The sequence below is a fragment of the Rattus norvegicus genome, chromosome 19 (assembly GCF_036323735.1).
Source record: "Rattus norvegicus strain BN/NHsdMcwi chromosome 19, GRCr8, whole genome shotgun sequence".
NCBI classification, from domain to species: Eukaryota; Metazoa; Chordata; class Mammalia; order Rodentia; family Muridae; genus Rattus; species Rattus norvegicus.
This window is the reverse complement of record NC_086037.1, coordinates 17396493-17417469: the sequence shown is the minus strand read 5'-3', so window position 1 is coordinate 17417469 and position 20977 is coordinate 17396493. Positions and strand designations below refer to the sequence as shown.

At 42.0% G+C, this 20977-nt stretch overlaps 2 protein-coding genes across 4 annotated transcripts in view; both read right to left on the bottom strand.

Moving 5' to 3' along the window:
• LOC134483188 (uncharacterized) overlaps positions 1 to 20977 on the bottom strand; it is a 341330-nt gene that overhangs the window by 165123 nt on the left and 155230 nt on the right. The gene's annotated exons all lie outside the window — the stretch shown is intronic.
• LOC134483193 (centrosomal protein of 135 kDa-like) lies at positions 8888 to 15912 on the bottom strand. 2 transcript variants are annotated; one of them, XR_010060070.1, is made up of 4 exons: positions 15746 to 15912; positions 14553 to 14712; positions 11605 to 13367; positions 8888 to 11481 (listed from the first exon to the last, which is right to left on the bottom strand). XR_010060070.1 is itself a non-coding variant. In XM_063278464.1 (3 exons), the coding sequence occupies exons 1-3, from the start codon at positions 15870 to 15872 to the stop codon at positions 13220 to 13222; spliced, it is 435 nt and encodes a 144-aa protein (XP_063134534.1). In that variant the 5' UTR covers positions 15873 to 15905; the 3' UTR covers positions 8888 to 13219. The 2 variants fall into 2 exon arrangements, 1 of the variants encoding a protein (XP_063134534.1); XM_063278464.1 differs by having other exon boundaries at positions 8888 to 13367; positions 15746 to 15905.

Sequence of the window (20977 nt, the reverse complement as noted above, 5' to 3'; positions counted from 1 at the left end):
ATGACTGGAGAAGATTTCCTGGAGTTTAGTTGCCCAGAGTGTAAGCATTTCATGATTCTAAGACAGCCTCAAATTAAAACCGAAGACTCTTATTTTAAAACTTTTAAAAAATGAATCAAGTATAAAATACCAATATGAAAAAATCATAATCAGAAATGAGCTAATTCCTGTGAAGTCGTTTAGCTTTACATTTTCTGCTTCTATTTCCAAGGCATCTAGAGTAGCACTATCCGAGATCCTAAAGCCTTCTATTATGGTGCTACCCATTCATTCCTCTCTCCTTGAGGACTTCTCAGGTGACTTAAGAAAACCTGATTTCTTTTCAGATTGTCCCCAGCTGGTGTGATCTCTCTGTCGATGGCCCTTGCCAAAAGCTGCAAAGGCAATGTATTGTTTTACAACACAAAATTCCAGACATTAATTTACCAATAAAGTCTCAGGAGTCAGATGCTGTATTTAAGTAAAGCTCCCAACTGTCCTTCCTAATTCACTGTTCCCCCAGAAGAAGAGCATTGTAGCTCTCTCTGCACACTTTCTTAAAAATCCTACAACTGAAAGACTTTCCATTGCCCTACTTATCTTCATTTCCTATCAAGTTGTGCCTTGATCTGCTCTAGACCTAAGTGCCCTTTAGCTTTGCAATAAAGGTGTGAGGTAGGTGAGCTAAACAGTAATAAAGTCCATGTTCACAGTAAACAAAGAGCTCTTGCATTAAATGTCTGTGCCCTGGCGATGCTATACCACACAATAGTTTTTCGTTAAATAATACATTCATGAAGATCACAGTGTGATCAAAAATTTTGCTAGTTAGAAGAAATCAGAGAAGGTCTAAGAACATAAGGTTATTACCTGGAGCACAATTCTCCCCCTGTTCCTACTGTCAGATATCCACTGTATTTAAAGAAGCAATGATAGTGAAGTACATTGCTGCCCTGTCTAAATTCAGAAAAGGTGGACCCTCCATGACTCCTGATGGTGTTTTTATATCAATGTAACATAACAAATGCACTGTAAAAGTAAAGACCAGAAGTTCACAGTATAATAGCATTTGCCTTACCATATCCTCCCAGTGGGGATGGAGAATCTAATGTTCTGAAATCTTGACTTTAAGGAATTGTGATATTCGTGGAAATTCAATTCCTTTTCAGATGCTCCAGTTGTTGTGGCCCATTGCTAGAATGGTCATCGTAAGCCTCCAGCCCCCCTGACAGGAAGCTCAATATATACTGCTCAGAGCTTACTCGACATTCCCCAAAAGTGCTGTCTTTGTCCATCATTACTTTGAGACGAGAGGCCAGACTCCTTCACTCTAGTCTCTCCACAATCGACGTTCCTCCTCCCAAAACGCTTGCGAAGACGGGAAAACATGTCTTAGCTTGTAACCGCCAGACTCAGACTGAGAGAAACTAGGGCCCTGGTTGTCACTACAACACTGGTGACATCACAGACGATGCCAAGAACTCTCTAGGAGATAATAGAATGTCCAAGAAGGGACAGCTGATGTCATGGGGAGCAGACTTTGCCTCCCTGCTAATGTTCTCCCTGTACTGAGCATAAGCAGAGGTGCCCTTTCCAGGAGCCTTTCCTGGGGCAGAGCCACTGAGCATCTCCTGCTTCCAAAGCCAAATTTTCCTCAAGGCTTGATTATAAAAAACCTTAGTAATCCCTATGCATCTAAATGAATGTTTCCTTCCATATCTTGCACAAAAATGTCTCATCATAACTCAAATTGTCCTCATCCACCAATGTTAGCCATTAAATCTCCCTGAGATTTCACACCAGTTTGAATATGCAGTCAAAATTTCTCTTGTCTCATTATGTACGGGTGCTTTAAATCACATCAAGAAATAGTCTGCATGGTAGGTTACAACATGGGTGTGTGTTAGGGGAACACTCATGAAGTCATGTGCTTAGCAATCGACAATTGCCAGAATATTCCTTAGGAGAAAGAGTTGTCGTCTTTAAGGTGCTAGGAAAAGTGTGGAGACCAGTTGGCAGAGGAAAGTGCAATATTGGGACCACCAGTGAAGGGAACCTCATGCTAATCAGAACTGACTGCCATATAACACTTCCTACAATCTTCATATGAGAAGCTTGAGATTTTTGACTGACTTTTTCTTTTTCTTTCTTATGTTTTGCTATATAAGTTGAGAGAAAGAGATAGGGCTCATGCTGCTTGTGGGGTTCTTGTCTCTGCACCAATGTCGCCAAAGGAGCACTGCTCACAGGCCTGAGTAAGATATACCATGAGCTTCTATCAGAAAAATAAAATAGTCAAGAGATATAGGGGGTGCACATAAACGTCTAAAATGAGGCTATAAACATGATTAAGTGGATAGAGCAAGGTCCCTGCACCTGTACACTGGGAAATGGCCACCCCACCAAACACAAAAGCATCTATCATAGTGAAAAATGAATACTTTATAGAATGCACACACTAACACTGATTGATCTCCTCCTTAGTTCAAATTTTGGGGGCAAATTCATGGCCCTAACTATCTTTCTCTCAACTTATATAGCAAAAAATAATTAAGAAAGAGAAAAGAAAAAGTCAAAACAAAAAGCTCAAGCTTCTCATATGAGGACTGCAGGAAGTGTTATATGGTGGTCAGTTCTGATTAGACCATTTTAGATAGAACAGTGCACAGTGACCCTTAATGTGCTGGGCCCTATATAAAGATTTTTGCAATATTGGAATTTTAACAAACCTCATCCAGAACATACAGAAGAGGCAAGGATGTGATCACCATGTCCTTGCTCTCTATCAGGGTATTTTTCTGCGTCCTTGATTGTCAAGCATATAACAGCAACAATCTGAAATAGCTGGTAGACACTGAGAATCGTGGCTGAAACTATAGTTGTGGGTTACACACCTCAACTGTCAAAGGCCAATGCTGTACTCACAGTCCTTGGAGGCCACTCTTGTAAGCCTATGTATTGAAAAGTGGAAGGAGGTTTATCTGAGCTTAAAGTGCATCTGGCCAGCTAGGTAGAGGGCAACTTGTGATACTTGAGACCCATCTAAAACCAGCACAGAAACCCACACTTCTTTCCAAGCATCATCTACGAATTCTTGATTATTTACCATTCTCTCCCTACCAGTTTTTCAGTTTTGAATGGTAGAAAAAAACTGGAACTGATCTTTCTATTCTAAGGACATTGATCTCTATTTCCTTAGGTCCATATTAAGAGTGCATACAAATGGATATCACCATCTGAACATCTTAGTATTATCTACTCTGTATATGTAGCATAATACTGTGCCTATGACAGTCTCAAGATTCCTTGAGTGTTGTTGCCCCATCAAGAAGTGTGAAGAACTGAGGCCAATCCTCAGGGATCCTTTCGAGGGATTAGAAGAAAGCCATCAGAGATACTCCACCTCTTTGTCCTTAGATTAAATCAAGTTGACACAATGTGAACCTGGTGGGCTATTTAACCATGCATCTTTCTCCCAATCCCTCTTTTCTGAGTTCAGTCCATGGCAGAATTCGTTCCCCACCATCCTAGATATTTCTTGGTATATTTCCACTAGAGCCAGGTTTCTTTTTTTTTTTTTAATTGGAATTAGTTGTAGTCAATCAACTGCTGCCGCATGTAAGAAATGATTAGTATCTATTGTAACTTACCACACTGTATTTGTGTATACAAGTACGTTATTGACAATCCAGCATTATTGAGGAATTGGAAACCAGCGCTTTGTCCTTGCCCTTCTGTGCCTCTTCCTGGCTCACAGGCAGCAGGGGGCAGACCTTGAGTTCCTCTTCAGGGACAGAGTGATGTTGAATGGGCTCTGAGCAGGCAGAGCAACACAGTTGAGGCAGCCCCTTTCAGTTATCAAACACATCATCTCCTTCCCATCTTAAGGGCTACTGCTGAGGTCTTGCCCCCATAGCTACCTTAACAGCAGCGAATTTGTTACACAGCAGCCAGCTCTTTCCTATTGTGCTGTAATACGCCTCCACATCATGGATGCCAAGAAACAAACTAACAAAAGAAAAACAAAAAAAACCTGACACTGAACTGTGTGGTGCTGGTCACATACCCTGTTTTGTTCTCTATGTTATGAGGTTTGTTATTATTAACAAATTCCCCAACTATAAGCTTCACATAGGACCCATGAGATTCAAGGAAAATAGGAACAATTATGAGGAAAATGGCCTGAGTCAGGGACATAGACAGCAGCATCCAGCACTTGGGCGTGAGCCCACGTGGATCTTGCAATGAGCTGGGCCTAGCAATGTCCAGTACCCAGTTGTGAGCTGTTGCTCTGGTTGAACTGTATTGGTGTGTGCATTCAATAAACTACACCTATTTACATGAATTCAGTGTTGGTGTGGTTTGAATCCAGACCCCTTGACACCAAATCTTCCCTTTGGCAGCATTTAGGAGAAGAAGCTAAGGTCAGGAGAGGTGACACCTTGCCATAAGTTATGTGACAAGAGGGATGGTGAAATGATCCCTTGTGATAAGAATCAAGGTTTCCTCTGTGGCACTTAGGTCTATACTGGCCCTGTGCAACAGCTTCAAGAACCCATTTCTGATTTTCCTTGGGATTCCCGTGATGATGCACTCAGTCAGGATTGGAAACAACCAAAATGGTAGTCAAAGTGCTTGATTTAAAAAATGTAGGGAACACTGCAAACTCATGTTTCAGGATATTTGATTACATTGTAAGCCCCAAGATTTGTTATTTACTTAAAAAAATGTACGTCTGGTGGTGTAGGTCAGCACTAACACAGACATTTACCTCTAGAGCTTGGTGGTTTTTATTGATAGAGAAATTGCATAGAATCGCCATAGGGACCTGTGTCTTAGGTCTGTTTCCCTAGTATATCCTCTATATCTATCATGATGGTGATCATGTTTCTTGCTAAATGTATGTGTGTTTACTGGGGAATTGAGTTTAGTGACGTGCAAATATTATTTAAACCTATGTATTAAATGTTGTCATTTTGTTAATTTTTGTGGTTTTTATTGGATTCTTTTGATTGACTGTTGTAGTTTTATTAAATCATTTCCTGTTTTCTCTAATAGTTTATGCTTCCCTTCAAGCTAAAGTATTCCTTTTAGGATCCTCTACAGAGCTGTCTTACTGGTTATACATATTGTGTTAAATTTATTTTTAGTGTGCGTTAGTCAGCACAGTAGCTGGGCAGCTGCCTGCCCTCCATGGTATCAGATCTACCTTCTAAACAATAACGCTCAACTCTTACTGACTGTGTAGCATCTTGGCTGCTCTTTGTTCCCCTTGGACAGCCCTCAGGACCAGGCTCTCCTCTCCCTTAACCATGGCTGCTGTCCTCTTCCTCTCTCCTCTCCATCACACACGTTCTTCCTTTATTCTCTGGCAGCTTCTTCTTCCTTCTTCCCTCCTCATGATCCTCTCTAGCAAAGCCCTCAAAGCTCACCTCCCCCATCTCTCTGCTGTGCAGCTGTTGGCTGTTGGCTTCTTTATGATCACAGTTAACTGGGAGCAGGGTCAGCGTTTGGGGGTTAACCAGTCTTGAGTTCTACAAATTAGCATTAAATAAAAGCAGAATTAGACTAATACACTACAGGGATTTCTTTAGTTTTGTTTTGGTGTAAGTTTTCTTTTATCTTTTCACTTTCTACTTTATTTTAGGCTATTTTTTTATTAATTGGTTATTTTATTTATTTATATTTCAAATGTTTTCCTGCTTTCCAGACTGCCCTCATCAAATCTTACATCCCATTTCTGCTCAGCTTTGCCCATATCACAGTGCTCCCCCACCCACACATATCCATTCCCACCTCACAACTCCAGGATCTCCTTTTGGTGGGGCAACAGGCCTCTGTGTAGTCAATGGCCTCTCCCCACATGGATGCCTCTTAAGTCAGTCCTCTTCTACACAGTTACCTAGAACCATAGACCCATCCTTGTATACACTTTTGCTGGCAGTTTTGTCCCTAGGAACTGGGGGATTGGTGACAGAGGGTCTGGTTAGATATTAAAGACCAATGGTTGCTGCTGTCTCTTCTTTTTCTGGTTGTAGGTGAAATTATGTTTGGGTGCTTCTCTTCTTATTTTTGAAATTATTGTGAGGTGATTAATTTCTTGTTTATTCTTGGGTATAGTTTAGCTCATTGTCTTGGATTTTTCCTCCTATTATCCTCGGTTATGCTTTCTTAGTTTAAATTTGTATTTTTCATAAAATATCTTGGTTTCTCCATTCATGGTGATTGCGAATTATGCTGGGAATAAGAACCTGGGTCTGCATTACATCTGTCCAGGATTTTTTGGCTCTTTCAGTCTCCGTTGAGCAGTCTGGTGTAATTCAGATAGGTCTGAATTAATTTCTTAGTAGATATTTATACCTTACCCTGTATAATATTCTTTCTTTTATCTGTGTATTTAGTGTTTTAATTATTATGTGAATGGAGCAAATTTTTCTGGTTAAATTAATTTGCGTTCTGTAGGCTTCCTGTACCTTTATGGCCTTTAATTTCTTTACCTTATGGAAGTTTTCTGCTATGATATGTTGAAGATGTTTACTGGACCTATGAACTAGAAATCTCAATTCTCTTCTATGTCTCTTATCCTTGTGTTTGGACTTTTAATTGTGTCCTGAAATCCACGGATGTTTGGATTCTATAAACCATACATGTTTATCTGAGATGAGCTTTATTTTGTGCTTTGTGGGTGACCTCCTTTACCCCAACTCTTCCATTTAGTAGCATGTTGGATAATGAGACATGGTCAGCAGTGGTGACCTCTTGCCATAATCTATATGAAAATAGGGAGGTGACTTTATGTGCGTCAAGTATCAGTATTCTCCTGGGTGGTTTTGGTCCCCGGTTGGCCCTATACAACAGTTTCAAAAGCCCAGGATTGATGTTCCTTGGGATTCCCATGGTGATGCACACAGACATGACAGAAAAAGGCCAGAATACACAGGATAGTACTTGACTTATGTAATAGAGAGAACATTACTAAGTTATGTTACAAAATATTTGATCACACTGTGATCTCCATTAATGTATTATTTAATGAAAAACTATTGTGTGGTATAGCATCGCCAGGGCACAGACATTTAATGCAAGAGCTCTTTGTTTACTGTGAACATGGACTTTATTACTGTTCAGCTCACCTACCTCACACCTTTACTGCAAAGCTAAAGGGCACTTAGGTCTAGAGCAGATCAAGGCACAACTTGATAGGAAATTAAGATAACTAGGGCAATGGAAAGTCTTTGAGTTGAAGGATTTTTAAGAAAGCGTGCAGAGGGAGCTACAATGCTCTTCCTCTGGGGGAACAGTGAATTAGGAAGGACAGTTGGGAGCTTTACTTGAATTCAGCATCTGACTCCTGAGACTTCATTGGTAAAATTGATGTCTGGAAATGTTGTGTTGTCAAACAACACATTGGCTCTGCAGCTTTTGTCAAGGGCCATGGACAGAGAGATCATACCAGCTCGGGACAATCTGAAAGGAAATCAGGTTTTCTTAAGTCACCTGAGAAGTCCTCATGGAGAGAGGAATGAATGAGTAGCATCATAATAGAAGACTTTAGGATCTCGTACTGTGCTACTCTAGATGCCTTGGAAATAGAAGCAGAAAATGTAAAGCTAAATGACTTCCAGGAATTAGCTCAATTCTGATTATGATTATTTCATATTGGCAGTTTATACTTGATTTTTTTTTAAATTTAAAACAAGAGCCTTTGGTTTTAACCTGAAGTGGTCTTAGCATCACAAAATGCTTACAACTCTTGTATGGGGTCCGGCATCTAACACTATGGGGCTCGAGATTCTACTTTTAAATGCATCACCATCGACAGCTTCCATTTAACCAGCAGGGTCCATGCCAGGCAGACACTGAGCAGGTTGTATGTTCTGTTAATCTCCACAACAACCCAATTCAGCAGAAACACGTCCATTTTACAGGTGAAGAAACCACAGCTCAAAGCAAATGAGTATCAGGGTCCCCTCAGTCTCACTGACTGTCACTTAGACCTACATCCTTCTCTGTAAAGGGAAGCCATGGGCCTGATGTGGGCTGTGCAAGCTGACTCTGCTGAGATGATCAATGCTATTCTTGACCCTGGGAGAATTTAAGACAAGGTGACCCACAGACTCCTGGGGTAGATTCTGCCTCTGGGTTCTAGGGTGGGACACAGTATCCCTTGCCATGGGTCTCTACTCACATGAGGAGTCTGCTCCCATCTGTCAGCTTCTATGGCAGTGGTTCAAATCCCTCCTAATGATGTAACCCTTTAATGCAGCTCTTCTTGCTGTGGTGACCCCCATCACAAAATTATTCCATTGCTACTTCATAACTAATATTGCTACTCTTATAAGTTATAATGTGCAAGGTATCTGATATAAATCTTTGTGAGTGGTAGCTCCCCACAGGTTGAGAAACATTGCTTTATATACTTTTTTTTGAGAAGCCTTCATCTGAGGAGGACCTGATGCAGGTGTGAGAGCAGAGACACCCTGATGTAGTGACAAGTTTAGGAGGCCCAAGTCTGCTTGCCTTAATGGCAACAGAGATTCCTGGCTGAAGGCACAATCTGAAATCACTGTCCCCAGGACATTTCTTTCTTTTTTTTTTAAATTTATTTAATACTTAATAATAATTCTTTGGTTTCCGGGCAAACATCCCCCTCCCCCCTCCCCTTCCTTATGGGTGTTCCCCTCCCAACCCTCCCCCATTGCTACCCTCCCCCCAACCTGTTTTCACAGCTGATCTGGATCTGAGGAACAGGTGCTTTTAAAGAAGCATGTGACAGTATCTCCTGCAGGAGAGCTCACTATGCAGGGAAAGTCACACAGGACAGGGAAAAGTGGCTTCCCAACTTCCCCAGGGCACTCAAACCAGGGAGGATTGTTGAATTTGTTCATTGTCTATTGTTATATCCCCCTTTTCATTTCTAATTTTGTCAGTTTTGGTATTGTCTCTCTGGTGTGCAGTTTGTTTCAGGAACAGGTTGTGTGTCTGGTGGATATTCTCAACAAAAAAAGAAAAAAAAAAAAGGAAACAAAAAAAAAGCAAGCAAACAAACCAACAAAGAAACAAAAAAACCTACAAACAGCTCGTGGTTCCCTTGACTCTTTGTATTTTTCTCCTTGTTTGTAATTGATTGATTTGATTTGAGCCTTGAATTAATTTCCTGCCATCAAATCCTACCACACACTCTATAAGATGAGGCTTTGCCTCACCTTGTTAAGAGCAGCATGTAATAATGAAGCTTATGCTTCTCTCTGTAGTGGGGATGACATCACAATCTCACTGCAAACCATGCACAGCGCGGTTTAGGCTGTATTAAAGTAGCCCACGATTTCAGTGCTCCCTGCGTGCCATGAGACAGTAGTAACATGAGTCTGCCTGCACCTGGACAGTTTTCACTAGGGACTACACACACACACACACACACACACACACACACACACAGACACACACACACAAACGCACACCGCCTTTACTGACATGGTGCACATTCTTTACACACCAAAAATAAAGTGAGCAGTTATGAAACACATCAATAATGGAATCAATGGAGGGAGTTGTGGGGAAGCTGGGGCTTAGAGTTACTTAAAGGCCCTATGCAGGCTCAACTTTTGTTGGAGGAGAAACTTCAAGTGCAATGTGGTTCTTTATTTTCTTTCTCTCTAAGGAACACAGGGTTAGGGTAGGACCTACAGCTTTGAGCATGTCGGGTAAGTACAGGGACACTGAATTAAATCCTAGGGATGGAACACAATTAATCTTCGACAAGATTACAGAGCAGCCTGGATGAAGATTCTCAGGTGAAAATGTGGACATCTCAAGGCAGGCACTGGACAATGGCTGTCAGTCTTGACTGAAGACTGGAAATGGTTTGCTATCTCATAGGAAAAGAAGGCCCCTGGTCTACACTGTACTCTAAGGACAGTTTATTAGGTTAGGCATGACATGAACTATTGTCTCATGTCACAGATGTTAGTACAAAGTATCCAAGGTGTTGTATGCCAATGGTAGAATTAACAGAACAAAGCACACAGTGTCATGAAGACATAAATCATGAGTTTGTGTAGCAAGACCCAGGTCTCTTCCAGGTTCTTAGATAGTAACTGAGAACCTCAAATACGGTAGTGATGTGATAGTGTGGGGTGAATCTAGTTACAACTAGTTTCTATCATGACACAGAGGACACTTTTTGTGTCATGGTCAGCTTATAATGAATGACTAGACCTAAGCATGAGAATAACGAAATTCTACATTGCTTCTCTAGCTGCTGAGCTTTTAAAAGCCCTGGGGTGACAGCAAGCTTTTGTGGACATTCTGGATTATTCCTTCTGTACTTTAACTCTCTGAGTCACCTCCACTCTCAGTAAGTTAGTTCAATTCCATAAATTGGAAATCAGTCACTGGAAAAAATACATTCTCAATACGATCTCAGATTGGCCATGGAAAAAGGGTAGCTTGAACTGTCCCACCTAGGTTCTGGGCTTGCACAGGCCTGCTCTCCAGAAGAAACCTGTGTTCACAGCTGCAGGCTACATTCACTATGTATGCTCTTGAGGTTCCTCCCTAAATGGCTCAGATTAAAATAATTTTCTTGCTAACAATCAAAAAACTGATTATGCCAAGTTGGTCTAGAAGAAGCTAGCTTCTTTTCTGTATTTTATCAGTTGTGCACAATACATATGGTCATCATTTATAACAGTTGAAAGATCTGCTCTAATATGGAAACTAAGTGATGCTGGAGGATGATCCTGACCCACAATGAGCAGTGGGAACACCAGAGCCCTGTACGGATGCCTGGCAACCTAACACGTTGAGCATGCACGGCTCAGTAAGGTCACTGTGAAAACACATCTCCTGAGATCTCTCTATTTAATTGGAGGTGATCCTGTCCACCTAATACAGGACCTCATGTGGAATAACAGAAGCCACCTGCAGGAGCTGTGGTGATGACTCACAGGGTAGGGCATCTGCTGCTCTCTCAGAAGAACCACATGGACCCTAACAATTGGGTAAAGCATGTCAGTGATTATATAATAAAGTGTGTGCCGAGAAAAAGCCACATTATCCACACAAAAGACACTGTCACACTGAGTACCCCTTGGTGACTCTGAATTCACTTATTAGCCCAGGCTCCATGGAACATGCAGAGATCCATCTCTAGCTGTCAGTTCTAAGCCCTCAGGAGGGGACAGAACCCTTGAATAAGAATGATGGTCTTAAGAGTCAAGAGATAGAAATCAATATTTATTCATAATGAATACATTTTTACAACAAAACAGGATTAAAATGAATGAATAAAAATATTTAAAAATATTGGAAAGTGAAAAACAGTAACAAGAACATATAAATATGAAACAACAAAAAGAAAACTTCAATTAAAATCATAACAAAAATATTTCTAAACAGCATATTCTTAACGAACATTTAGAAGCACAGATGTATTGCTGTTTCTCCTCTAGCACACATAATGAAAGGCGGTCCCCCAAGTTGTCTCTCAAGTGGTGTTTTCTGAAGAAGAAAGTGAGTAAGACCTCAATCAGTCAGGCTGGCTTAGTGTTATATAAATTTAGGGTTTCTAAGAAATGACAAATTAACTCTGAGGAAGAATACTCATCCAAAAATTGTTGTTACCGTTCAGGATGTTTGTCATCAGGGACTCCTGAGAAAGCAACTTATTCTTCAGGAAGCTCTCTTACTGCTGTGTGTCCAATTCCAGCTCTCTTGCACTTTCTGAGACCTGGAAGAGCAAGGCAGTTTTTCAGACACTGATTTGGTGGTGAAACGCAAGCCAGCTGTCAGAATGCTGCCTTCTAACACCTCAGTTCTACTGGACAGTCAACATGGACCTTTTAACTGATATCATTGTTGCTAACTCTGTGGGCAGGGAAAATCTCCAGAGAGCCTCACAGTAATGTGGGCTGCCAATATGGGACCCAGACATATACCAGTGCAAACCAAGAACAGGGCAATGGAAGGGACCTCATTGGGTTGCAGGAAGAAAGGAGATGTCCATATGTCACCAAGGTTAAAGCCAATGACAAGTACTAATTTGACATTTGCACTTGGTTCTTATCCCGGAAAGGTGCTTCCTACACAAGAAGTCACATGAAAACTTGACATTTGTCAAGAACCAAGAACTTGTTCAAAACTCTACATAGCATCCAATCTATCACGTGCATGTGCAATAATGTGATATGTTATTGATCTGTCACCATTTCTATAATGCAGCTTCAAAAAGAGCAGCAAAATATACTTGCAAAATAATTCAGTCTCTGAAAAGTGGTTGACTTCCCAGAATACTTGTGAATAGGCAGAGCAATGAACAATTCCATTACATGAGGTGGTTGGCGGGTTGTGTGTGTAAATTAGAAAGGTGGTAGGAGAGAGCAAAGATGTATCAAATTGGCAAATTTTATCAGATATTGTTAAGCTAACAGCTGCTCATCCGTACCTGATGATGCTGGGTCTGGACGTTGCTGGTCTTTATCTTTCTTGTTGAAGTCAACCAAATATTTCTGGTTCAGTGCACACTCAAGATGTCCCTCCTTGCTCCCCTGCTTCCGTGGGACCAACTTCTTCCTACATGTGTTCTCCATCAGGAGCTGGCTGAGCAGGTTTCTGGAAATACAGTCTGCATAGTAAGATCATGCTGCCCCTTTCTCCCATTCCTACTCCCAAGTCCCACTAACTCTACCAGGTCCCAGATACCCATGAAGACTTAATAAAATACATCTCGATACACATAATGCTGCTGCACAAACCACAAAGAGTTAATTCAGGGAAGAATAAATTGTTTGCTTGGCCCGAGCACCAATTAGTGTCCACATCTCTCAAAAAGAACATGGATCTACAACTATCCATGAAAGCCCAATGCATGGGGCAACATCAATTAGTAGTTGGCAAACACCCGCAAAAGAGGTCAGTAGAACCAAGAGAAGGTCATGCTAACCCTGTGTTCCACACACTGAGTGTTGTGTAACCTGGTATGACCCCAGAGGCCCAGGTCAGCCTAATAACGTTCTGCTGACTTCAATCAGTGCTGTTCTATCTAGAGCCTTCTGAAGATGCCTAGACAATCCTGGGATGAGTAACAGTCTTTTATGAAACTGAAAACTGAGTCCTGATGACCCTGGCACACTGATGTGTAAACAGCACAAGAGATAGAACCAGAGCTGAAGACCGTCCAATCCAGAACAAAGAAGTCAGAAATGGCCATTCCACAGGTGACAGCCTTTCTGACCAGGACTTACCTAGAGAAGGTAATCTCCTTCTTCAGCTTATGGTTGTTCTCATGGATCTCAGTGTTCTCCATCTCTAAGTTGTGCAGAATTGACATGACCGCCTCCTCCATTCTCTCCAGGTCTTCATAATATGCATTTGGCCTGAAGTGTGGCCTGGACCCAAATGATAGAATACAATGAATATCAGCATTTAGGAAGATATGAACTCAGGGTGGGTCCTGTACTACACCAGTCCTGGAAGGACACCTTCTGAATTCTACATATTGGACCTTCTTCAGCTTCAGAAACATGTTTTTCTGCCTCCAGCACACCAGAATCTCGGCATCCAGATAGAGGGTTCCCTGGCTCCCTTTATTCAATCAAGAGGAATTCTGCAGTCCAGCCAGTTGAACTATCAAGAGCCTAGGCCACACCTCTCCATGCTCCCCCACCCCCAACGCACCCAGAATCCTGTGATTTCCTTTTTCCTGTCCTGATAACAGACCATATATCAACCCAAAATTATAATCTGCACAACGAATACAAATATACAGGCAAACATGGCCACATAAGCAAAGAACTGTGCTGTTGACAGTGGGGCTCCCAGAACAAAGCATTCACATCACCATGAAAGTGTTACAGGTAAATACTCAGGCCAAGACATAGACTCCTATATTCCAGGTGTGGAGGGAAATATAAACATATAACAGTTGTGCATATGCATTTGGATGTATGCACACACAGACTCACAGACTGAGACACACCCACAAAAAAAAGAGAAATGTAAACAGAGTCAGAGAAAGAGAAAAGCAAATATGGAAACAGAGAGCACTGTGAGAACCAGGAGAAATGCATGCACCATTGCTGTGTCCGAGGGGCTCCCACAGACACACAGACAATAACAAACAGGCCTGAGCCTGACAACTTCTAGTCAAGCATTGAGATGAACAGTTTGGGACCAGGCCCCTCAGGCTGCTGCCTGGATCTTCCAGCACTCAGTCCCTGCCTAGCAAGTACAGAGACTCACCATAAACTCACTGCAATTACAATCTTGCAAAGCCACCATCTGTCAAGGGCTTTGCAAATGCACACTAGACACTCACTCTCCCTGACTTTATCCCCGAATTCTTCATTCAGACCACAAGTTCTGCTTTTCAATAAATGGAAGCAGATGAGTCCATTTTCCATCTCGCTCCTCAGGAAGGGTCAGGTTCTGAATCTCCTCTATGTGGGAGGTGAGGTTTAGCACAGGGTGGTTAGGGAGGCACAGCTTTCTAGAACCCAAAACCTTAATAGGATAAGATGAAGGTAACCTTGCAGACCCAGGAATGAAACAAGAGCGTTTGGAGCGATTCATACCTGTTGTTTTTGGATCTCTCTGTCAGAAACCTCAGGCGATCTCTCAGGTCATTTCTCTCCTCGGTAATGAGCTGCAGCTCTTTAATCAGCCTCTCTTTTTCCTTCTTGGCCTGATTCTCGCTTGGGGCAGTTTCAGGGGAAGATGTTTCTCTCCCAGCATCTGTAGGTAGAAGAACACAAGTGAACCTGCATGGGGAGAATGCATAGAGTGTACATAGACCACAGTTAGGCCTAAACAGGAGAACAAGCCTGGAACCCAGTGTCACTGCTAGGCGATTGGTCTATGCTTAAGAGGCGTCCTCAGTGGATCTCAGTTCTCCCACTACTCTATAGAGACCAAGAGATGTAAGCAGCCAGGTGTTCCTTATGCCGGACATCAGGTGCTTACATGTACTACGGAGATGGCTTCTCCAGGATTATCATCAACTGAACAGGGTACAGCTTGGTTTCAGGACCCTCACTCCTGTGGGTTCAGAACTCAGATGATAAATTCACCATCCACAAGACTTGAGTGATTGGAGACACTCAGATGTCCTACCCTGATACTCTAGGCCAACAACTTTGGATTTAAAACACATTTCCAGGAAGGACATGTTCAACAGACTTATCAATTCCCCTATATGAAATAACAAATGCCCCAGAAGTTCCAATAGGTTACAGGCTGAATCTTGGTCCACATGTTCCAAACAGTTTTGGTATTTTAGAAAAATGTGTGTAACACACAACCTCTAATATATAAAGCTAATGATGACCCTGCCAGTTAGAAGAAATCAGAGGAGGTCTAAGAACATAAGGTTATTGCCTGGAGCACAATCTCTCCCTGTTCCTACTGTCAGATATCCACTGTATTTAAAGAAGCAATGATAGTGAAGTACATTGCTGCCCTGTCTAAAGTCAGAAAAGGTGGACCCTCCATGACTCCGGATCGTGTTATTATATCAATGTAACCTAACAAATTCACTGTAAAAGTAAAGGCCAGAAATTCACAGGATAATAGCATTGGCCTTACCATATACTCCTTGTGGGGTTGGGGAAACTAAAGTTCTGAAATCCTTGACTTTAAGGAATTGTGATATTCATGGAAATTCAATTCCTTTTCAGATGCTCCAGTTGTTGTGGCCCATTGCTAGAAAGGTCAGCTTAAGCCTGCAGCCCCCCGACAGGGAGCTCAAAATACACTGCCCAGAACTTACTCAACAATCCCCAGAAGTGCTGTCTTTGTCCATCATTACTTTGAGACGAAAGGCCAGACTCCTTCACTTTAGTCTCTCCAGAATCGACGTTCCCCCTCCCAAAACGCTTGCGAAGACGGGAAAACATGTCTTAGCTTGTAACCGCCAGACTCAGACTGAGAGAAACTAGGGCACTGGTTGTCACTACAACACTGGTGACATCACAGAGGATGCCAGAACTCTCTAGGAGACAATAGAATGTCCAAGAAGGGACAGCTGATGTCATGGGGAGCAGACTTTGCATCCCTGCTAATGTTCTCCCTGTACTGAGCATGAGCAGAGGTGCCCTTTCCAGGAGACTTTCCTGGGGCAGAGTCACTGAGCATCTCCTGCTTCCAAAGCCAAATTTTCTTCAAGGCTTGATTATAAAAAAACCTTAGTAATTCTTATGCATCTAAATGAATGTTTCCTTCGATATCTTGCCCCAAAATGTCTCATCCTAACTCAAATTGTCCACATTCACCAATGTTAGCCATTAAAACTTCCTGAGATTTCACACCAGCTTGAATATGCAGTCAAAAGTTCTCCTGTCTCATTCTGTACAGGTGCTTTAAATCACATCAAGAAATAGTCTGCATGGTAGGTTACAACATGGGCGTGTGTTAGGGGAACACTCATGAAGTCATGTGCTTAACAATCGACAATTGCCAGAATATTCCTTAGGAGAAAGAGTTGAAATCTTTATGGTGCTAGGAAAAGTGTGGAGACCAGTTGGCAGAGGAAAGTGCAATATTGGAACCACCAGTGAAGGGAACCTCATGCTGGTGGTGGGGTTCTCCTCTGTGCACCAATGTCGCCAAAGGAGCACTGCTCACAGGCCTGAGTAAGATATACCATGAGCTTCTATCAGAAAAATAAAATAGTCAAGAGATATAGGGGGTGCACAGAAAGGTCTAAAATGAGGCTATAAACATCATTAAGTGGATAGAGCAAGGTCCCAGCACCTGTACACTGGGAAATGGCCACCACACCAAACACAAAAGCATCTATCATAGTGAAAAATGAATACTTTATAGAATGCACACACTAACATTGATTGATCACATCCATAGTTCAAATTTTGGGGGCAAAGTCATGGCCCTAACTATCTTTCTCTCAACTTATATAGCAAAAAATAAGAAAGACAGAGAAAAGGAAAAGTCAAAACAAAATCCCAAGCTTCTCATATGAGGACTTCAGGAAGTGTTATCTGGTGGTTAGTTCTGATTAGACATTTTAGATAGAACAGTGCACAGTGACCCTTGATGTGATGGGCCCTATATAAAGCTTTTTGCAATATTGGGATTTTAACAAACCTCATCCAGAACGTACAGAAGAGGTAAGGATGTGATCACCATGTCCTTGCTCTCTATCAGGTTATTTTTCTGTGTCCTTGATTGTCAGGCATAGAACAGCAACAATCTGAAATAGCTGGTAGACATGGGAAAACGTGGCTAAAACTATAGTTGTGGTTACACACCTCAACTGTCAAAGGCTAATGCTTTCCTCACAGTCCTTGGAAGCCACTCTTGTAAGCCTATCTATTGGAAAGTGGAAGGAGGTTTATCTGAGCTCAAAGTGAACCTGGCCAGTCAGGGAGAGGGCAACATGGGATACTTGTGACCCTGTCTAAAACCAGCGCAGAAACCCACACTTCATTCAAAGCATCATCCACCAATTCTCGATTATCTACCATTCTCTCCCTACCAGTCGTTCAGTTTGGAATGGTAGAAAAAAATGGAACTGATCTTTCTATTGTAAGGACCTTGATCTCTCTTTCCTTAGGTCCACATTAAGAGTATATATAACTGGATATCACCATCTGAACATCTTAGTATTATCTACTCTGTATATGTAGCATAATACTGTGCCTATGACAATCTCAAGCTTCCTTGAGCATTGCTGCCCCAGCAAGAAGTATGAAGTACTGAGGCCAGTCCCCAGGGATCCTTTCAAGGGATTAAAAGAAAGCCATCAGAGATACTCCACTTTTTGTCCTTAGATTAAATCAATCTGACACAATTTGAACCTGGTGGGCTATTTAACCATGCATCTTTCTTCCAACCCCCCCCCCATTCTGAGTTCAGTCCATGGCAGAATTCATTCCCCAGCATCGTAGATATTTCTTTGTATATTTCCACAAGAGCCAGGTTTCTTTCTCTTTTCTTAAATAGAATTAGTTGTAGTCAATCAACTGTTGCCCTATGTAAGAAATGATTAGTATATATTGTAACTTACCACACTGTATTTGTGTATACAAGTACATTATTGGAAATCCAGCATTACTGAGGAATTGGAAACCAGTGCTGTGGCCTTGCCTTTCTGTGCCTAGTCCTGGCTCACAGGCAGCAGGGGGCAGACCTTGAGTTCCTCTTCAGGGACAGAGTGATGGTGAATGGGCACTGAGCAGGCAGAGAAACACAGCTGAGGCAGCTCCTTTCAGGTATCAAACACATCATCTCCTTCCCATCTTAAGGGCTGTTGCTGAGGTCTTGCTCCCATACCTACCTTAATAGCAGCAAATTTGTTACACAGCAGCCAGCTCTTTCCTATTGTTCTGTAATACGCCTCCACATCATGGATGCCAACAAACAAACTAACAAAAAACAAAAAAACCTGACATTGAACTGTGTGGTGCTGGTCACATACCCTGTTATGTTCTGTATGTTACGAGGTTTGTTAATCTTAACAAGTTCCCCAACTATGAGCTTCACATAGGACCCATTAGATTCAAGGAAAATAGGAACAATTGTGTGTAAAATGACCCGAGTCAGGGTCCGTAGACAGCAGCATTTCCAGCACTTGTGCTTTAGCCCATGTGGATTTTGCAATGAGCTGGGCCTAGCAATGTCCAGTACACAGTTGTGAGCTGTTGCTCTGGTTGAACTGTATTGGTGTGCATTCAATAAACTACACCTATTTAAATGAATTCAGTGTTCCTGTGGTCTGAGTCCAGACCTCTTGACACCAAATCTTCCCTTCAGCAGCACTTAGGAAAAGAAGCTAAGGTTAGGAAAGGTGACATCTTGTCATAAATTATGTGACAAGAGGGATGGAGAAATGATTTCTTGTGTTAAGAATCAAGGTGTCCTCTGTAATATTCAGGTCTATACTGGCCCTGTGCATCAGCTTCAAGGACCCATTTCTGATTTTCTTTGGGGTTCCCGTGATGATGCACTCAGACATGATTGGAAAGAACCAAAACGGTGGTCAGACTTGATTTGTAAAATGCAGGCAACATTGCAAACTTATGTTGCAGGATATTTGATTCATATTATCAGCCCCAAGATAGTGTTATTTACTTTAAAAAAAATTACCTCCGGCAGTTCAGTTCAGCACTAGCACCGATATTTTACCCTAGAGCTTTTTTTGGTTGTTTGTTTTTTGTTTTTGTTTTTGGATGAACAAGTACTTTCTTATTTTGTGGCCCAGCCCTAGCTCTTACTTCTTTGCACAGTCACAGAGAGACCTCAAACATATACTCAGCCAAAGGCAGGGGAATGTAGAAAAGAGCCTAAGGCAATACCACATAATGACATTGAAAGTGGGTGGCCAAAAGGTGTTATAAAATTCACCTCACTTCAGTGAGTGATGACGTACCAACCTGGTGGCCTACGATTCTGGAATATTAATCAGAATCCTTTCGTCATATTAGATCTTAATAGAAACAAGGAAGCAGTCCTTTCCTGAAGTATATATTCATCATACGTAAAGAAGATATTACATCCATATACAACTCAGAATAGAATTATCCCCCAAGACCGGAAAGATCTGGCAACATGAATATTAGAAGCTTCTCCTGTGTTACAGTGGTAAGCACAGAAGAAAGAGGAAGATAGGGCTGAAAACAAAAGCATCAGGCCAGAGCACTGTTTCTCAGGATGAGTTGCCAGGTGAAGGTAAGTAAACCTTACTAAGTTTAATACAGTATTACATACACTGTTGTAAGAAACTGGAGCCGAGGCTATCTCCAAAGGTTTGCCTGTCTGTGAAATCTGATTCCCTAACTCAGGTGTCTTCCCTGGCCTCAGTGGGAGAAGGTGCACCAGCCCTACAAAAACTTGATGTGTCTTGGTGGAGGCACACTCTGAGGGATATTCCTCTACTCTCTCAGAGGAGATGGTGTGAGGACATTGGGGAGGAACTGTGGGAGAGAAGTAACAAGAGAAAGGACAAAAATTGGGATGCAAAGTGAATTTAAGCCTATCAGTCACTGCTCTATTGCTGTGAAGAGACACCTTAACTAAGGTAACTAATAAAAGAATCAGGGTGTGCCCATGGCTCCAGGTAGATATGTAGCAGAGGACCAGCTTATCTGGGATCACTGGGACGGGAGACCATTGTTTCTGAGGAAGCTTCATGAACCATGATATTGGAACTTAGGCCTCTGAGACGGGAGTGAATTGGCAGGTGGAGGAGCAATCTCATAGGGAGAGGGTGTGGGGGACAGAAGAGGGGGTCATGTAGAGGAACATGGAGTGGGAGATAAATTGGAAATGTAGATAAAGTGATGAAAGAAAACTAAAAAAATGAGACTATGAGTATCATTCTAATTCAAGCAGCAAATAATAAAAACATAAATGCGAGAGTCGCCTGTTCATGTCATCCTGAATCTTAAAATCTTTTTTCCTCCAAATTCCGTGCCACATGAGGTGCACTGACCTGTCAGCTGCCTGCTTGGATGACAACTGCAGCAGCTTCCCTATGCACTTGCTTTGTAGGAGCACGAAATCTATTGAGCTCCCTTTTCCAAGTTGGAACTTTAATTGGTAAGAGTCTTGCCTTGAGGACACCCTCCACATCTCTACAGTACAGAGGCAGGAGGCTTATCGTTAATAACATTCATCTCCTTAACTATGTCACCCTCCTCTTCAGCACATGACTTTGCTGTGACACTAAACTTCTTAGTGATCTTTTCCACTCTAAGCTGCACATGGTTTTCATGTGTTTGCCCTGTGTGTTGTTCCTTCTCCTGCAGTCTTGAGGAACAGTGACCAAAAGTAACCAAACCACAGGCTCAAAGCCATGTTAATACTGTATTGTGTACTATTTTCACAGAGTTGCCTGAGATGTAAATGGGACATGGAGAATTCGAACAAAGTTTGAATCTTAGGCCTTTCACTGGGCAGTCCCTCATCTTCTCTAAAATTTAACCCTATTCTTCTACCATTGAGACCCACCTGCTGCTTAGCTCTTTAGCCCTCTGCTGTGGTC

Excerpts from the sequence above, each read along its gene's own strand:
- LOC134483193 (XM_063278464.1), bottom strand. The coding sequence starts at position 15,872 with ATGTTTTCCCGTCTTCGCAAGCGTTTTGGGAGGGGGAACGTCGATTCT. Across the intron at positions 14,713-15,745 it reads GCACTTCTGGGGATTGTTGA|ATGCTGGGAGAGAAACATCT; the intron begins GTAAGTTCTGGG and ends TTCTACCTACAG. Across the intron at positions 13,368-14,552 it reads GAGAGATCCAAAAACAACAG|GCCACACTTCAGGCCAAATG; the intron begins GTATGAATCGCT and ends ATTTGGGTCCAG.